This window comes from Pyrus communis, chromosome 1 (assembly GCF_963583255.1).
Source record: "Pyrus communis chromosome 1, drPyrComm1.1, whole genome shotgun sequence".
Classification (NCBI taxonomy): domain Eukaryota; kingdom Viridiplantae; phylum Streptophyta; class Magnoliopsida; order Rosales; family Rosaceae; genus Pyrus; species Pyrus communis.
This window is the reverse complement of record NC_084803.1, coordinates 38,729,390-38,748,001: the sequence shown is the minus strand read 5'-3', so window position 1 is coordinate 38,748,001 and position 18,612 is coordinate 38,729,390. Positions and strand designations below refer to the sequence as shown.

General features: G+C 35.4%; 2 protein-coding genes across 3 annotated transcripts; both read left to right on the top strand.

Annotated features, from left to right (window-relative positions):
• The first annotated feature begins 1,247 nt into the window (after positions 1-1,247).
• Positions 1,248-7,656, top strand: LOC137708463 (NADPH--cytochrome P450 reductase-like). The gene is made up of 18 exons (XM_068447549.1): positions 1,248-1,733; positions 2,276-2,335; positions 2,436-2,512; positions 2,610-2,667; positions 2,788-2,871; positions 2,948-2,984; positions 3,557-3,626; positions 3,758-3,955; positions 4,090-4,182; positions 4,814-5,039; positions 5,154-5,237; positions 5,339-5,490; positions 5,578-5,674; positions 5,826-5,975; positions 6,057-6,134; positions 6,215-6,337; positions 6,465-6,578; positions 7,194-7,656. Exons 1-18 carry the CDS (start codon positions 1,437-1,439, stop codon positions 7,272-7,274), a joined length of 2,079 nt encoding a protein of 692 aa, XP_068303650.1. The 5' UTR covers positions 1,248-1,436; the 3' UTR covers positions 7,275-7,656.
• Positions 7,657-9,910: 2,254 nt separating this feature from the next.
• LOC137744828 (uncharacterized) lies at positions 9,911-16,986 on the top strand. Of its 2 annotated transcripts, none has more exons than XM_068484645.1 (6): positions 9,911-10,230; positions 10,525-10,717; positions 11,648-11,734; positions 13,123-13,512; positions 15,197-15,329; positions 15,904-16,986. In XM_068484645.1, the coding sequence occupies exons 1-6, from the start codon at positions 10,160-10,162 to the stop codon at positions 16,824-16,826; spliced, it is 1,797 nt and encodes a 598-aa protein (XP_068340746.1). In that variant the 5' UTR covers positions 9,911-10,159; the 3' UTR covers positions 16,827-16,986. The 2 variants fall into 2 exon arrangements, with proteins under 2 accessions (XP_068340746.1, XP_068340739.1); XM_068484638.1 differs by having other exon boundaries at positions 11,645-11,734.
• The last annotated feature ends 1,626 nt before the right edge of the window (positions 16,987-18,612 follow it).

The following is an 18,612-nucleotide window of genomic DNA, read 5'->3' as shown; positions in this document are numbered from 1 at the left end:
GTCGGTTCCTGACCTTCCACATCTCTCAGATCAACGATGATCTTAGTTATGCTTGTTGTTCTCCCGATCCGAGGGCGTGGACGCTTCCCTAACAACATTTATTAAATTATGTAATTTCTTCCGAATGTTTCTTTAGTATGTGTTTAATTAATATTTTATTTGCTAATTTTTCTTAATCTCATATAGATAATTAAAAAAGAAGTGATTTTTTTTTAATCTTATATATGTTTTTACTAGTAATAATGCTTTGAAAAGGTGCTGATTTTATTCCTAAATCCTAAAAAAACAATTGAAATCAAATGAAAAAAAACTTGAATAAATCGATCATACTTTAGTTAGAGGATTCAAAACTTCAAAATCATCATCCATCGGTAAAATAAGCTTGTTTTCTTTGTAAAAGCGTCTTAGGGTTTTAGCTAGAATAAACGTATAATAAAAATTATGTGATGGTACGGTTTGATGTCATGTTTGAGTTTGTTTATTGGTTGTGGGTTTATTAATAAATTTTATCTTGTACTTAATAGTAATTATACTATCAGATAAAAATGATCACATTTAAAATTTAAGTTAGATGTGGAGAGAGGTTACATTGGTCCAAATAAAATTTTCCTTTTACACCTCTCAAGTCAAATCCCAGGATCGGTTGTAAGGGCATGCAAAATTGCAAAATGTATTCTTTTTCTAAAAGTATCATCTTTCTTTTGTAGAGCAAAAGCATTAGGTACTAATTAGTTGGTTATTACATAGAAAAAGAATTGATATTTATTTTTACTTGTAAGAGAGAATTTAAGTTCGATTTTCGTCAAAAGTAAATTTGAATCATATTATTACTAGTCCAAGTAAGACTTTAGCCCCACCCTCCTTTTAGTGTTAATAGTAATGTTTATTAAAAAAAAAAAAAAAAGCCTAATCTTTCAAATATTTTAAAAGAGAATCGGTAGAACATAACAAATTATGTTCATAAAACTTACCAAGTAGCATGTTTATTATCGAACCGTGAATTAGAACCGTGTATCGGAACTGAATAAATCAAAAGGTAAAATTAAAACAAAAAGAAAAATAGTAAGGGAAATAAAAGAATATACTAGAAACTAAAAGACTGGATCCAACAAAAAAAAAAACAGTAAAATTTAGACATGTAAAATTACATTATTGTCTATTTTATTTTTTTTGTGTGATAGAAGATTAAATAGTTTGACAGGAGGGTTTGTTAATGAATAAAGATTAAATAAATATAAAACCGGCTGAGTAATTTTTAATTTCTGGTCAAATCTCTCTGTCAAACTCGTTCAACAACCTCGCTGCGCTGCCATTGAAATGATCGAATCCCGATAGGATACCATAGCTTATTCGCCACTACCAGCGTTTCAGTTCACGACGAACTGAGTGAGAGCCAACGGATTCGGGTTCGAGCTTTGACTGAGAGAGATTTCGGGATGAGTTCGAATTCGGATGTGGTACGCGCGTTGGAGTCGGCGCTGGGGGTTTCGTTCGGTGGTTCGGTGACGGACACGGTGGTGGTGATCGCGACGACTTCAATTGCGCTGATAATTGGGGTTTTGGTATTGGTGTGGAGGAGATCGTCGGATCGGAGCCGGGAGGTGAAGCGGCTGGTGTTGCCCAAGCCGCTTGCTGTGGAGGAAGAGGAAGACGAGTTTGAGGTTGCGGCGGGGAAGACTCGGGTCACCATCTTCTATGGAACTCAGACTGGTACAGCTGAGGGATTCGCTAAGGTGAACAATTATGGATAAATTTGTGTGCTTTGTGTTGGACTCCAAGATTTTCGCGTCGAATGAATTATGAATAGTTTATGCTTGTGATCAAGAAATGCAAATGCAATGGTGCACTTGTTAATGTCTTGACTTTTTGACCTATAGAGATTGAACCCATAGGAGAAAATGATAGGTCGAGATGTCCATGACTGTAGTGCACGTATTTTTTACAGTTCAGGTGTTTTTGATTTAAGCGACTTAGTGTGAAATGTACAAATGATGAATTCATAACAGCTTCACTGTACTAAGCACTTTGGTGTGGTTCCGGACCCTCCATTTAGGAGTCAACCCATGGATCATGAACGTGGTAATATGTTAATATAGCTTTCTCAAGCGTACAGAAGTAATTTTCAATGTCGTCATGGTTTCTGGACTCCTAACCAAAAGTCATCTGTTCATTTACAGAATCTGAACTTACAACATAGATAATAGAATAGTTTATAGTGTTCTTGTAGGAATTTTTTTTTTTACTTTCGAACTGTTGTGTTTTGATGTGAATACAGGCTTTGGCTGAGGAGATTAAGGCTAGATATGAGAAAGCTGCTGTGAAGGTTGTCGACCTGGTATGGCAGATGGAAACCGATTTTTTTTATTGCATCATTGCAAGATGTATTGCATAATATGAAATGTATGAGAAGTTATATTTGCTTGTGCTTGAATTAGGATGACTATGCTGAGGATGATGATAAATATGAAGAAAAACTGAAGAAAGAGACTTTGGCATTTTTTATGTTGGCCACGTAAGATACACGTTTACCTATACTTCTACTATGTTATTTCTAGAATCTTATTGGTCTTGCTAATAGTACGTTCGATATATTTTATCTTACTTTGTAGTTATGGAGATGGGGAGCCAACTGATAATGCAGTAAGATTTTACAAATGGTTTACGGAGGTTCGTAGCTTTATTGTACACATTGAGTTGATAAAAAAAAAAAAAAAAAAAAAATTGAAGTCATAACCATTTAATTTTTATTGTCATGTAATAAATTAAGATCTCATGGTTTTATTTCAGGGAAAAGATAGGGGTGATTGGCTTCAACATCTAAGATATGGCGTTTTTGCTCTGGGTAACCGACAATATGAACATTTCAATAAGGTAAAATCAATACTATATCTTTGTCAATTAATTCTTTGTAGTATTGCATCTTCTGACTACATCCTTATTGAAGCAGGTAGGAAAAGTGGTTGATGATAAACTTAGTGAAGAAGGTATAACTAATTTGCTTTCTCTCTTGCATTTCTATTGAGTGAATACTTGTGTACCTTGTTGCTTGCATTTCAATATGATTACTGACACACATAGCATAAGATCGCAGAGGAAATTTTCAGTTTAGGCATTCTATGTAAAGACTGGCACTCTTCATTTTGCATTCTTCAGTTATGTGTATGCATAAGGTTTTTGCTTGTGATTAAGGGCCTGTTTGGGATTGCTTCTCGAACGGCTAAAGTGCTTTGTGACAACCAATCTAGGTTGTAGAAAGGCTTTAGGTAGCACTTCCAAGTGACTTTCTAGGAAGCACTTGTATTTTTTAATAAAAGTCTACGTGTTCATATGCATCCTACAGTAGCAGTACCAAACGAGCCCCAATTATATATTTCTAGCTGTGTCCAAGTAGGCTTGCCTCCACTTCTTATTTTGTGAAAGAACAAGTTAAAAATTAAGATTGATGTTTTCTGATTTACTTTTTAGTTTTTTGCGTCCCATTTTTTTCTGTATAGGTTATTTCAATCGACAACTCTGTTAATTTTTCATTAAATTTGCCTCTTTGTGGTTAATGCAGGTGCAAAGCGTCTTGTTCCTGTTGGCTTAGGTGATGATGACCAGTGCATCGAGGATGATTTTTCTGCTTGGTATACTGTTGTCCTGTTGTCATTCTTTTCTCGATTGCTATTTAGTGATGCATTAACTGTAATGTTTGGGAAGTATTAGTATGGCATCATTTCTCTGCTGCATTGACTGTAATGGTTGGGTTCTTCTTTAGGAGGGAATCATTGTGGCCTGAGTTGGATCTATTCCTCCGAGATGAAGATGATACAAATTCTGCGGCTACTCCATATACAGCTGTAATTCCAGAATATAGAGTTGTTATTCATGACTCTAGTTTTGTTACTTCTTATGAGGACAATCACTTGAATATGGCTAATGGGAATGCTTCTTACGATATTCACCATCCTTGCAGGTATTCATAGGTTGTGCATGTTTTGCTTCTCTAGGGAATAATACATTCTAGGAAAATTGGTGTAGTCTCTTGTTGTTCCTTTGTCCAATTTTGTTTCCGTCCACTAATTTTTGTGTTGTATTTCTTTCCTAAAGAGTTAATGTTGCTGTTCAAAGAGAACTTCACAAACCTGAGTCTGACCGCTCTTGCATCCATCTGGAGTTTGATATCTCTGGAACTGGTATTACGTAAGTTCATAAATGTACCCGCTGTTTTTTATTTTGTTTTATCTAGTTCTTTATAGACTGGTGATAGGTGTACATTGATTCTAATCTCTGTCAAATGTACAATAGAAATGGTTTCTGGTGATAGGCTAATATTTGTTTTGCAATATAAATGGAATTTTTGTGCATCTCTCAGATACTTTGAGTTTGTGAGTTTGTGTTTTATAAAGGCTTCTTTTAAATAATAAGAATAATAATATTTGTCAAATATAGGTGTATCATTGCATTAACCAGTTAATTTCATGAGTATTGTCCACCAACCTTGCCAAACGAAAAACAGATGCTTAATGTGCTTAACTCTTTGTAAAATGATTTTCCAATGTTTGTTTAGCAATAGTTAATGTTAGTATGTCATCAATAATGGATTATGTATTTGTCTTTTTCTGCGTTTTACAGTATACAAAGAAATCCGCCATTTGTTAATGAATTTGTAATGGGGGACTGAAATTAATTAGTGAATGAGCCCAAAAGCAAGGGGTTCCTGCTTGAGTTCCACTTTTTTTTTTTTTTTTTTTTTTTTTAATACATGATTAGATCTGAATGATGGTTTTTTATTATCAACCTGATGATCAGAACTGTTTCCTTTGTTTTTCAGATATGAAACTGGAGACCATGTGGGTGTTTATGCAGACAATTGTGATGAAACAGTTGAAGAAGCTGCAAAGTACTTGGGCCAACCTTTAGATTTGCTATTCTCCATACATACTGACAATGATGATGGCACATCTCTTGGAAGCTCATTACCGCCTCCATTCCCTGGTCCTTGCACAGTCCGCACAGCATTGGCACGTTATGCTGATCTGTTGAATCCACCTCGGAAGGTGATCATTTTGTTTCCCGCTATTGCCTTTCTCTTACTTTTTTCTTTTGTTGATTTTATTTGTGTTTTTAACTTTTTATACTGATTATTTATTTCAAATGATTTATCCTGTCAGGCTGCCCTACTTGCTTTGGCTGCACATGCTGTTGAACCGAGTGAAGCAGAAAGACTTAAATTTTTATCATCACCTCAGGGGAAGGTTGTTGGCAATCAAGAAAACTCTTTTAGATTGTTTGATTCTGTTTCCATTTTCTTTTTATATTTCATCTATACTCATATCACATGCTTTCCACCATCCAGGATGAGTACTCAAAATGGATTGTTGGAAGTCAGAGAAGTCTTGTTGAGGTAATGGCTGAGTTCCAATCAGCAAAGCCTCCACTTGGTGTGTTTTTTGCTGCAGTAGCCCCTCGCTTACAGCCTCGTTACTATTCCATATCATCTTCACCAAGGTGATTTCCCTGTACTATTTATCATAGTATTTCTAGAAATTAATTAGACATGTAGAAACCTGACTAATATTGTTGCTTGTTAAACAGATTTGTGCCCCATCGTGTTCATGTGACCTGCGCTTTAGTTTATGGTCCAACGCCAACTGGCAGAATTCACAAAGGAGTGTGTTCATTCTGGATGAAGGTAATATCGATTGTGACTATGCAGCCCTTTGTCCGTCCCTATCGTTGTGTATATTTTTAGGGTTTTTGAAATGCCAAAGCCTTCCATACTCTCTTACAGCACAACTTCGGCTGGATTGCATCTAACAACAAACTTTTTTGAATGAAATCAGAATGCAGTTCCTCTAGAGAAAAGCCATAACAGTAGCTGGGCTCCTATTTTTATTAGGCAATCCAATTTCAAGCTACCTGATGATCCTTCAGTCCCAATTATCATGGTGGGGCCTGGTACGGGCTTCGCACCTTTCCGAGGATTTCTACAGGTTTGAAATTGCATTAGTCTGAGTTTGCATTGTTTATTTGTGGAAAAAAGGAGAAATAAAGTATCATTTCTCTCTTTTCAGGAAAGGATGGCCCTGAAAAAGGTGGGTGCTCAATTAGGACCTGCACTGCTCTTCTTTGGATGTAGAAACCGCAGAATGGTAAATATTTTTTGATATTTTGGAATACTTTGTGCTTGTGGTGGATGAATAAATATATACTGGATCTTTATTTTTTCTAGGATTTCATTTATGAAGATGAATTGAATAACTTTATGGAAGAAGGTGTGTTGTCTGAGTTAATCGTTGCATTCTCGCGCGAGGGACCAACCAAGGAGTATGTTCAACATAAACTGATGGATAAAGTAAGTATTTGTGAGAACTACAAGGTGGTCTCGTTTAAAATTTTAATATTTTAATTAAAATGGTAGATTGTGGTCTCTCTTAATTAGATAATTATCTAACAGTCGCACCAATTTATTCCATATTCAGGCAGCATACGTGTGGGACCTAGCATCTCAAGGGGGGTACCTTTATGTTTGTGGTGACGCCAAAGGAATGGCTAGAGATGTTCATCGGACTTTGCATACCATTGTCCAGCAGCAGGTGCCAATCTCTCTCTCTCTCTCTCTCTCTCTCTCTCTCTCTCTCTCTCTCTCTCCTTATTTTACAAACACGCGGGGCGTGCACACATATATATCCTGTGAACGGATGAAATAGCTACAGAATGCGCACACATAAATCCTGTGAATGGATGAAATAGCTACAGAATGTACACATGGTTATAGAAGTCTAGGTAATATCTTTGTGCTTGCAGTTTTTTGGTCCTAGAGGATCTGTGGGAAGTGTATTTAACGTAGGAGGGAGCAAAGCTTTCACTAATTTTTACTGGGTGGTGTTAGCAACACAACCCTTTTTACCTCTCACACGCCTTTCTCAATTTCTGGTCGTCGGATCAAATGAATTGAAAACGATCAAAGGACATAAATTAACAAGGGTTGTGTGGGAAGTAAAAATGGGTGTGTGGATAGCACTGCCCTTTTTACTGCTAGTCATCCATTTTTGTTTGAAGTTGGTATTTTCCAAAATAAAAGATAAAGTAAAAACAATATTTAAGCTGCTGCTACGGCTGGTTGATAGCTTGTTTACCCATATATCGTGTCTTATTTGCCTGTCGAGTTGAATTGTGTTTACAAGTTATTGCTGGCAAAAAAAATTCAGGAGAAGGTGGACTCAACGAAAGCAGAAGCTACCGTGAAACAACTTCAGATGGATGGACGATACCTTAGAGATGTCTGGTGATACCGCTTTCCCTCCTTTGCCTTGTTTTGTACCATCTTTAAGAACATTGGAATTATACATACCTCCAAGGTCGGGCTTCGGAAGGTTGATCTCTTCCTTTCAAAATTTATAGCAGCAGATTTGAACAAGTGTTGGGAACTGAAACCTGGTTTCCCAAAAGCTTTTAGTTAATTAGATCGACTTCGGTCTGCCTGTATTGTTATTATTATTTATTTCTCTTTTTAATAGAAGGGGCCATTTAATTTTAGGGAAACTACATGTTAGCTAGTTGCAAAAATGTCAAAACACATACATGAATCATGTAGTTTGTTTTGGTTGATGTTGCATGGAGATTTATAGTGAATTATGGTAATTAAAATAAAACTGAAGTTTGCTGCTAGTCTTTTGTTATTTGCTACCTACCGTGGCCGTGGTGGACAGGGTGTACCCTGTAATGTCCAAGGCCGAACTCAACATTCTCATGCAACCAATCACTTTAATGTCGCCTTGTTTAGTTACAACTAAACACTGTTAGGCTTGGTATAGTTCAATTTTTTTACGAACATTTATAAAAGCTTCTCAAGAAGCCCAAGTCGTACTTTTTATGTTAGTATTTGCTGGAGAAGCCGAAGTTATGGTTGATTTTGGCTTTGGCATGGCTTTTTAGCAAATTCAATTTTTATAGGATGGCAATAAGGCTAGTAACGCAGGGAATGTTGGACGATGAAGCATCAACAAGTACATAAAATAGGTGTGCGGAGATGAGAATGCTTCGCTGGATGTGTGGGCATACAAGAAATGAAAAGATTAGGAATGAAGATATCCGGGGTAAAGTAAGAGTAGCCAAAGTTGAAGGAAAAATGAAAGAAAATCGGTTATGGTGGTTTGGACATGTGAAACAAAGGCCTACTAATGCTCCAACTAGAAGATGCGATTATGGGACAGAGGTTCAGGGTCGAAGGGGTAGAGGAAGACTTTGGAAGAGACTCTAAGAAAAGACTTAGAGTACTTGGATCTAACGGAAGATGTGACACATAACCGAGTACAATGACGCTTTAGGATTCATACATCCAACCTCACGTAGTGGGAAAAAGTTTTGTTGTTGTAAGGGGAAATGTATGCAAATTCAATTTTATATTTTCTAGGAGAAATGTTTGCAAATGGAACATGAAGGACACTCGGAAGTAGGGATGGGCAAAATACAGTACAAAGTCATTACTTACCTTGTAGAACTTATATGACACTGGATGCCCACGCAAAAGTATCGCTGAAAAAAGCGAGGTCGCATCAAATTATCGCCAAACACTAAGAGACCACAACCCCTCGTCGAAGCGAGCACAAACACGTCACAAAAGATACGACCAAAGACTTATAATGAATCAATCGTAATGGTACATATGAAACCGGGTATCCATGTAAGTCGGATCTAACCATAGTTCTAATAAAAAAGGTGGTGTTGAATTAAGAAAAGATGGAATTTCAAACTGGTCTCAATATGCTTTGGAATACTAAAAGGGGAAGCGAATGCATGACATTGACAGCAGGGGAAGTGTGGTTTGGGGATAAATTTCAGTCTTTTATTTCATATGGTACGTCATGAGTTCGATTTATAATACTGATAAATCGCGACATGATGGTTAAGAAATGTTGAAATACATATGTGAGTCTTCCCAACCCTAAAAGGGTGAATGGACGTGGCGAAGGCACGGGTTAGTTCTTTTAAAAAAAATATATGTTTGGATCTGGAAAATTATTTCCTACTTTATTGTATGTTTGCTCTCACCCAACCACTATCCTTTCCTGTACTCCAATTCTTCATTTTAGTTACCTACTATAAAAAGAGCCTTGAATTTCGGACAATCATCTTTTTATTTATTTTCTTTTTTTATTTATTTTCTTTTTTTATTTATTTTCTTTTATACATAATCCTTGCAAAGTATAAGAAATATGGGTGTGCAAAGAAATAGACGAACATGACATTCTAGAAAAATATTGAATTTTATCATGACAATTAAATGAGTAAAGAATTTTGAATTAAACTGAATTTTTTTTTTTTTTTTTTTGTAACGGTAATCTATGGATAAAAACTTAAAAAGTAGACGACTTGAACCGTCGTAAAAGAATGCGAAGTGAATCGTTCACATTTTTATGAAAAACGATGATCCCTTTCCTTAAGGGACTTGATATACATAATTTTATCAGCTAACTGCCTTTCACACTCTTTAGTTTGGGTTGATTTTAAAAATGTAGTACGAAGTTTCAATTTTTTTATTATGCATTTTTTGGTTTGATTGAAGATCTGATACAACATTAAATTAATAATATGTTGAGCGCGAAATTTTTATATAAGCTAATATGTAAGCTACATTTACAAGATATTAACAAAAAAACTCAGATGGATGATTAGATGATCACAATATCTCATCAATTTTGATGGATGATTAGATGATGAAAGAAACAAAAGGTATACATTAATACGACTTTAAAACATAAAGGTGTAATGTGAAAAGTTAAAAACTTTATGGTCAATTTTGAAAACGATAAAAAAATAGAGTTGTAAAATGTAATTAGCGTTAGTTTTATATACAAAAAAGAAGACAGTTGAGTATATAGCGGGGAGTAGTTTTCGGTCAAAAGCAGAGCAGTTGAGTTCTGACTACGTTTCTCCTTAAGCATCGTCAAAAACTCCTTCCCCTCCGTCCTTCCGCTCTTCAACGCTCCGCCGCTTCTTCCGCCGTCCTTCCGCCTCTCATTCTCTCTCTTTCTCCTCCGCGTCTAAACCCCTTTCCAGGGTTTAGGGTTTTGCCCAAGGCCCAATAAGGTTTGGTCCTTCAGAGGTTTCCACTGGCTAATTAGGCTTTCCATATTTCATATTATGCGAAACTGAATTCACTGTGATCAAAGCAATGCTTGAGAAAGCCAAGGACCCTAAGAAGGGCTTTATCACCGAAGAAGATACCGCCACTCTCTTACAAAGGTACCTCTTTCCCCTCTCTCATCGATTTCAATATGTTGCATATATTTTATATATATATATATATATATAAATAATTTATTATATATATTTATGCATGTGGTTTTTTTTTTTTTAATTTGAAATTTCTGCGTAATGGGTTGTTTCTATTGGTATTTTTTGAGTATTGGGTTTAATGGGGTTTTTTTTTTTTTTTTTTTTCATTTGGATTTTGGATTTTGGGATTTTTGTGTTGTTAGGTGAATTGGGTTTAATCATTAATGTGGGGTTTTTGTTTTTTGCATTGCTGATGGGCAGGTATGCGCCGACGACTGTGCTGGCCCTGTTGCAGGAAGTGGCGAACTATCCTGATGGGAAGATGGATTGGAATCGGTTGGTGGCCAAGACTTCAACTGGAATTTCTAATGCCAGAGAATATCAGATGCTTTGGCGCCATTTAGCGTATCGTGAAGCTCTGCTTGACAAATTAGACAATGGGGCTCAACCTTTGGTCTGTTTCCCACCCTTTTCTCTTCATTCGTAGTTTATGGTGTTCGTTCTACTCTTTTACACAAATGTTGTATGTCGATAAATATGTAATATATTAGGTTTTCATTTTTTGGTGAATGATGTGGTTTGTGGGATTGTGAGTATAATGGGTATTCTAATGGCTGAGTGTGCGTGAGAAGGAGAGAAACTTAAAAAATTTACCCCGTCACCTCAGTTACCATAACTAAATTGTTGTTAACTTAGATGTACAATCTGCTTTCGAGAGCTGTTATTTGTGGACATGATTGCAAGTGAATGGAATGATAATTTAGTAGGAACATTTATTGTGACATCACTAATTTTTCCAGCCTGTTTGTTTGAATTTGAATTATGTATATAGTAGAAATCTTGCCGTTAGTCTACTGGACGAATTATTAGGTGCTCATTCAACCAAATAAAATAGAAAAAAATAAAAAATAAAAAAAATCTAAAGCGCTCTTTTAAGTCACCAGTTTCCTGCATGGTAATTGTTTATATTTCCATACCGTGCGTAGACGTGTAACTTTCATGGAAATATATTCAAGTTGTATGAACTAAATTCTGAATGAATTTATAAAGTGCTCATTCGACCAAATAAAATAGAAAAAAGGAAAAACAGAAAAGAAATCTAAAGTACTCTTTGAAGTCACCGGTTTCCTGCATGGTAATTATGTATATTTCGGTAATGAATTTCAAATTTTATATTGTACATAGACGTGTAACTTTCATGGAAATATATTCAAGTTTTATGAACTAAATTACAAATTTCTTGCTGAGGTTACTATGTGCGGCATTTTCTTGCAAGCTAGTTGAGTCATAATGAAGTATATTATCAGTTCCCACCTATAACTTGCAGGAAACGACTTCATTTTCCTTTTTCCATATTCTGAGTCATGTTAAATTTCTCTAGCAGGATGATGATAGTGATTTAGAATACGAAGTGGAATCTTTTCCTGCTGTTAGTGCTCAAGCTTCAACAGAAGCTGCTGCATGCGTGAAGGTATATAAATGAGTACATACTTAATACATGATTTGCTTCAGGCTTCAGGGTTTATTGCTTCAGACCTTACAGGTCCTTGAATGGAGTGTCTTGCCTGTTGATTTGTTGACTTTAATTTGGGTCTTTTTGGGAATGCGTCTACATGGAACACTTTTGCTAGGCGAGCACAATAAAACTTGTCTTGTTGCAATAGAACAGTCTCTTTCTTCCAAAAAAAAGCACTTAAAACTTTATTTGTTAAAGAAAGCACTCCAAGCACATTGAAATGCTATCTGAAGAGGTGCCTGGAGCTTCTGCAGAAAGCACCAAAAAGTGCTTATAATCCAGAAGCGCTTTTAGTTTTTCTGCCAAGGTTGCTGTAAATGCTTTTGGCTATTTGAAAGCACCTTTAGCTGTTCCAAAAGCAGTCCCAAATGAACCATAAATCTGGGAATTTAGATATCAATATGGAGGTTAATGCTGTATGTTTAGAATAAAAGGGAGAAGAAACAAAAAGATTCCTTGATGTAACTATTTCAAATACATTCAATCTAACGCTTTATAGTTTTCATAGCAAATTTAGCCTTGTTTCAAATCCAAATCCCTTTTTTTTCAAATTGTCCATCCAAATAGAGCCTTATAGTTCCCTGCTGAAGCCACCTTTTCTGATTGCATGAACATTCAAACTGCTCTTGTGGTTCTTTCGAAATCATCCTTTTATCGTTTCTAATTCCAGTATGCATAAAGATATTTCACCTGAGCTATATAAGTGAGAAAGCATGTGATCAACATCTAAAGGTCCGCAACATGGCTACTGGGTTAAGGTGGTCTCACATTTGTTTACCTTTTCCTTTTCCTAGTAGGAGTAGGATATGCCTTAGACTCCTAAGTTCCAAACAAATTAACTCAAAGGATCACTTATAATGCCCAGCACTGCAACATATATTAGAAACTTCAAAACAGGCTTGTTGTAGGCTTATAGCTCATGTCAAACAATCGACTTGTTTAAAATTTGTAACACTGATATTATAACCATTTACTATGCAACTATTTTTGGACCGAGAAGACTCTTTTGAGATTGTAAAACTTTCTTTACTGTCTGGCTATATGGATAAATTTTGTCCAACCAAGCAACTGCTTTTGCATCATTGGGTCAAGAATTGTTCATCTGCAATTTTCTGGTATCCCTTTTTTGTTTCTTTGCTAGTACTCTTATGTTTTGAAGGTTGTTGGTGCTTTCTTAATCTCTTCACACTTTTTTGTGCTACTTTTTTCCTCTCTTTAATGAATTTGTCTCCTATAAAAAACATCAGAGTTTACATTTGTATAATCTCTTGATTATTTTCTACCTTACTAACTTAAAGATCTAGCCAGCTTATCTTGTTGAAATGGTTTATTTTCTTGGCCAGGTTCTAATTTTATCTGGTTTATCAAGTGACGTAAGTCATCAAAATGGTTTAACAGTTGAGGGTCCGTTATCAATGAATTTACCCAATGGCCAGGCATCTAGATCTCATCAAAATTCACAAGCAACATGTTCAATGCGAGGGAAGAACATTACAGTTCCAGTTTCGGTTCTGAAAAATCCCCTCCCTGTAGTGACAGCATCTACAGTGGTAACTGCTGAAGGAGATGATGCATTAGGAAATGTCATGGCTCCTCGAAAGAGAAGTAAGAAGTGGTCTGAGGCTGAAGATTTGGAGCTGATTGCTGCTGTGCAAAAACATGGTGAAGGAAATTGGGCAAATATCTTACGAGGAGATTTCAAAGGGGACAGAACACCTAGTCAGCTAAATCAGGTTTTTTTTTTCTATCACCGCAACTGGTTCTCGAGTCTTATATTTTGGTTTTGGCTTTATTGTTGTTTCTTTTCATGTTTTGGTTCATTATTCTTTCCCATCTCTATTTGTAATTTGATGCATCCAAAGGGGCATAAAGAATTCCTCCAAAAAAAAAAAAAAAAAAATACAAATGAACTTGAGCATGATGCTTATGATTATGGTTTGTTGATGGTAGAAATTACAGATACTTTTAATAAACCTGCCGAAGTTTAGAGAAATGAACAACATAAACATCGTGCTTATGATTATGGTTTACTAGGCACGAAATGACTTCCAAAAGTACTTGAAGACCCAGTTTGCAGTAGAAGAAGAATCATAATAAACTTAAAACTAACTGTGAAACGACTTCTAAAAATAGACTGAAGCATAGATGACATCTAAGAATGAAATAAATTAACACAAAGAGATGTAGAGCTTAATGCCAACTGCTCTAAATGACTTAAATTAATATAAACGAAAAAAAAATATACGTTTATATTATTTTCCCAACTTGTCTTGTAGTCAAAGTGGATGGGATTGTTATTTGGTTTATGGGCCATTAATCACTCTGTCTATGCCCTTCGTATTAGAGGGGAATTAATTAGTTGGCATTCTAATTTACTCGAGGTTCCTTTTCGCTTTCTTTTTTTTAAAAAGATAATTTCTCCAGAAGATGACCTAGAGTTTGAATTATCCCTTGGTTCTGGTCCTTATATCTATTTTTAACTTTGGAAAAGAGAATCCCTTGGTTTTTGTCATTTAAAGTGGTGTAATTGGACTCGAGTATTTGTACTTGGATAAGTTTTGTTTATATTTGTTGAATTTATAGTCTAGTTGTCAGATTGTAGTGGAGTTGGAGACTGAAATAAGAACTGGATAAACATATCATCCTTTACTTGCACATAATAATCTGGTTACGTTTTCTACACAAACGCATCATCCTTTATGTGACCATTAAAGGTATGACATTATGCCACTTCTTTGCTATACTCCGTACTTCATTTGTAGCTCGTGTTGATGTGCTAGTATATGAAAACTCAGGTTGAAGCCATACATTATTTGACGATTTTTGAATAAATTGAGTTGTTAATTCATAAGTTACTATTAGTGATTGATTTATGTATATTATTGAAGTTAAGCTGAATTGATCAAACCATAGACTCTGAAGATTCTTCTATGGTGGAGTTGTGTAGCTGCCATATAGATGTAATTGCACATCTAGCAACTGTGTGTGAATAATACTCTGTTGTCATCTAGTTCGGTTAGATGTCTGGGTTTTACCCAGGTTTCCCGGGTTCAAATCCCGGCAACGGATTTCCATTTTTCATATATGAATATATTATGTTAAATCTTATGAATTATGAATAGGCTGTGGGCAGTTCATTTCAAGCTATGCACGTGTTCCAACTATTTTTCTTTTGGTTGTGATTAGAAGCATGAACGTGCACTAATGTTATGTTGAGTTTTCGTTGTTTCTAAGTTTCAGGGCGATGTTGCTATATATCCTGTTTTCGTTTGTGATTTTGTGGACTTCTTGTCCACTCTTGTATATTTATTTTTTCTTTGCAATAAAAATTTGTTTCTTCCTCAAAAAAAAAAAAAAAAAAAAAAAAAGTGCACTAATGCCTTTTGTTCCTACTATTTTTGTGGGTTTATATTACAGAGGTGGAAAAAAATTAGGAAGAATGTTGGAGGCGGCTCAAGTGGTAAACTTTCAGAAGCACAGGCGGCAGCTCGTCATTCATTGTCCATAGCCCTGAATATGCCTAACATCACAGCTAATACAATTGGCACCGGTGATTCTCTCTCCCATCTATGCTGTTTTTAGTTTACAGAAAAGTACATATAATTCTTATGTTGCTTCCATGAAATCCTGCAGATTTTCAAGGAACTCTTGAGTTCCATCTGAACTTCTTTGGTTCCCAATAGCGAGTCCTAGAGTCAAGGGAATAATGTATACATTTTATTGTTTCTGCATAGTATACTTGAAGTATTTTGAAAGTCTTATAATAACATAACACTTTCTTGACTTTCTTAATGCCATTGCCAACAAAGATTTTCTTTTTGCCTTCTAAATTATGGATGTGCATAAACTGTCAAGCAATTTTAATATTTTAGCTGCTGCATTATCTATTGATCACTCTGCTATTTTTGGGATTGTCTTCACCCCTGTTTTTGAAGTCTTGGCTTTTCCGTGGATGCGATGCATCATGAATCACGTCTTTCATTAAGGGGTGATTTTTGGCACCTTAATTACTGAAACCGTTGTGAATGTTTTGATTGTTCTTATCTCTTTGATTTTTATTGACATTTTTACGTAATTTATTTAGTACTGTGTCAATCTGTAACTAACAGTATTCTAGTAAACAGCTGGGACAAGTACACACAGCAAGCTTGCTGGAACAAATGCAACTAGCAACTCTGTGCATTGTACTACTGCTGAAGCAAAACCGCAGTCCCAGCAAGGCCTTAACCCAGTGAAAACATATCAAACAGGATTGTCGGGCTCCACAACAAAAGCTCCAGTGATCGCCAAAAAAACTATACCGAAGCTTACTGATAGTATGGTAAGAGCTGCTGCGTTTGCTGCTGGGGCTCGCATTGCTTTTCCTTCAGATGCTGCATCACTTCTCAAGGCTGCTCAGGCGAAGAATGCTGTCCGTATCATGCCTACAAGTGGTTCTTCTACCCAATCTGTTAAACCTGGCAGCATGTCTACCCACTCAGAACTTCCTCCTAATGTACATATAATGCGTAGCAGCTCGGCTGCTATACCACCTTCCATCCCTTCATCCACTGCTGCCACACCTGGCACTACACGCCCTCGGCCTTCAAAAGTTCTTCCTCAGGCAAGTCAGCACACTCCAACTAGTGACGCAATGTTATCCAGACAGACCAATGGTGTTAGCTGTAACCTGGATGCTGAGCCGGGCTCTGCTCCGACAGATCAGGTCCAAGATGGAGCAGTGATCTCTAGGGATGGACCGAATGACCGAGTTCAAAAGGATAAATCACCTGACCAGAAAGCTCAGTCAAAAAATTTGTCAACGAATGCTGAAAATCCCGTTGATTCACTGAAGATCGAAAGGGATGAAACTGATAGTAAAGCTGTCACAGGTGTAAAAGCTGAAGAGAGAAAAAGTGCAAAAGATAATGAGATTCCGTGTTCATCTGTTAATGTAGGAGGCAGTGATCCATCTGCAGTTGACAGTTGTGAAACCGAAGCGCAAGTGAGAAGCACACAGATCTTCTCACCATTGCAACAGATGGATGCAAGGGAAAACAGGTCTTAAGCAAAGAGGAGGGTGACGTTTAAGATCTAGGGGAAGAAGAGGATTAGAGTATCTTGTAAAGATTGTGATGTAAATTTAGTTAGACCTAATGAATGTTTTGGATCTTAACGATGGATGGATGGATGGATGGTTTTTGTCAATGATGTAAATTCGTTCAGTTTTGGATGGTGATGGTGTCCTGCATTGCATTACAGTATTCAAGTTGAGCACCCTGTTGAATTTTGCAGTCAGTCGTCGTTCTTTTGTTTTCGGGTTTTTTCCCTAAACAGGTTTACATGAAACGATCTGTTAAGCTAGCATGTGGGAAAATCCAAACACGAACACAACTGCCCAATACCGGGATATTGACACTCTTGTTGAGTTAAAAATCACAAGCACATGCCAATACCATGATACTAAAATTTTATTTCAAATTTAAATAAGCACACGCATAGTACGTGTACAATTGCTAGTTTTCATACATTACCCTCTTGTCAAGTAAAAAAATGATAAAATTCTAATAGAGAGATTAATAATACAAACTTATTATGGTACAATAACCGACAGATCCAGATTTTCAAAATCTCAAACAGCTTCACGTATTCATGTTCAAATTATAAGCCAACACATTTTATAAGTAGCCTGTGTGTATATCATACAGCAAAAATGTACCCGTTAGATAAAATTGATGCATTTTGTATTGTTTAGTAATTAATAGAAATACTATATCTGACAATTTCTTACCCGACCCGTTAACACGGCACGTAAACAACACGACAATAACAAGTTTCGGGTCAACATGATAACTAATCGGGTCACACGATAATAATCCATTAATAACTGGTCCTTAATAGGTTTACACGAGAGTGACACATAGGTAACCTGTTTCGGCACGATAAGAAAAAAAGTTATTTTGATGATTTTAATTTTTTAAACTACTAAAACAAAAACTTACTCTAAAATACAATAGATATAATGAATATGTATATATTGTTTATTAATTATTATTCTATATAAAATTTAAAATTTAAGTTTTATTTATTTATTTATTTATTTATTTTTATAGTATATTATAGGCAAATATTGAGATTAAAAATTATAAAACACATTAAAAATAAAAATATCAAGTAATTTAAAAATACCAAACACATTTTAAAATTATAATAATTAATTTACATTTGCGAAAAATATGAAAAAAAAAAATGCAAACGTCCATAGTCGCATCCTCAATACTTTGAGGATAGGTATATGATCATTTGAATTTTTAAAACCATACAAACTCTCATGAATAGTATTTTTAAGGGAGTTTAAAATAAACAAAATTCATAATCATTAATGTATAAGTCTGAAAGATATGAAAGCATAATAAATGTTCATAATTGCATCCACAATGCTTAGACAATGATTACATGGTCGTTTAGATTTTTAAAACCCTCCAAATCTCATGAACAGTGTTTTTTATTTGAGTGCACAATTAATAAAATTAATAATAACTATTGTAGAAGTGTGAAAAATGTAATCACTCATAACAAAAAACTTTGCAACTTTCATGAAGGGGTCAACTCCGAAATTTAGTATGTATATACTAATTTAGTATTATATTTTACATTTTTTTGGGTCAAATTATGTTTTTCATTTTCATTTTGATTGATTTAAAATATATTTTTGTTAATAGGTAACAGGTTATGTCATATCACCTGATAATATTAACAGGTTGATTTCGGGTTGGATCATATTATCTGTTTACTTTAACGGGTATTACACGACACGACCCGTTAAGTTATCGGATATAACATGAAAACGATAT

Coding starts and splice junctions, on each gene's coding strand:
- LOC137708463 (XM_068447549.1), top strand. CDS start 1,437: ATGAGTTCGAATTCGGATGTGGTACGCGCGTTGGAGTCGGCGCTGGGG. Junction 2,336..2,435: donor CTGTGAAGGTTGTCGACCTG/GTATGGCAGATG, acceptor TGCTTGAATTAG/GATGACTATGCTGAGGATGA. Junction 2,872..2,947: donor AATATGAACATTTCAATAAG/GTAAAATCAATA, acceptor TTATTGAAGCAG/GTAGGAAAAGTGGTTGATGA.
- LOC137744828 (XM_068484638.1), top strand. CDS start 10,160: ATGCTTGAGAAAGCCAAGGACCCTAAGAAGGGCTTTATCACCGAAGAA. Junction 10,231..10,524: donor ACCGCCACTCTCTTACAAAG/GTACCTCTTTCC, acceptor GCTGATGGGCAG/GTATGCGCCGACGACTGTGC. Junction 11,735..13,122: donor AAGCTGCTGCATGCGTGAAG/GTATATAAATGA, acceptor TTTCTTGGCCAG/GTTCTAATTTTATCTGGTTT.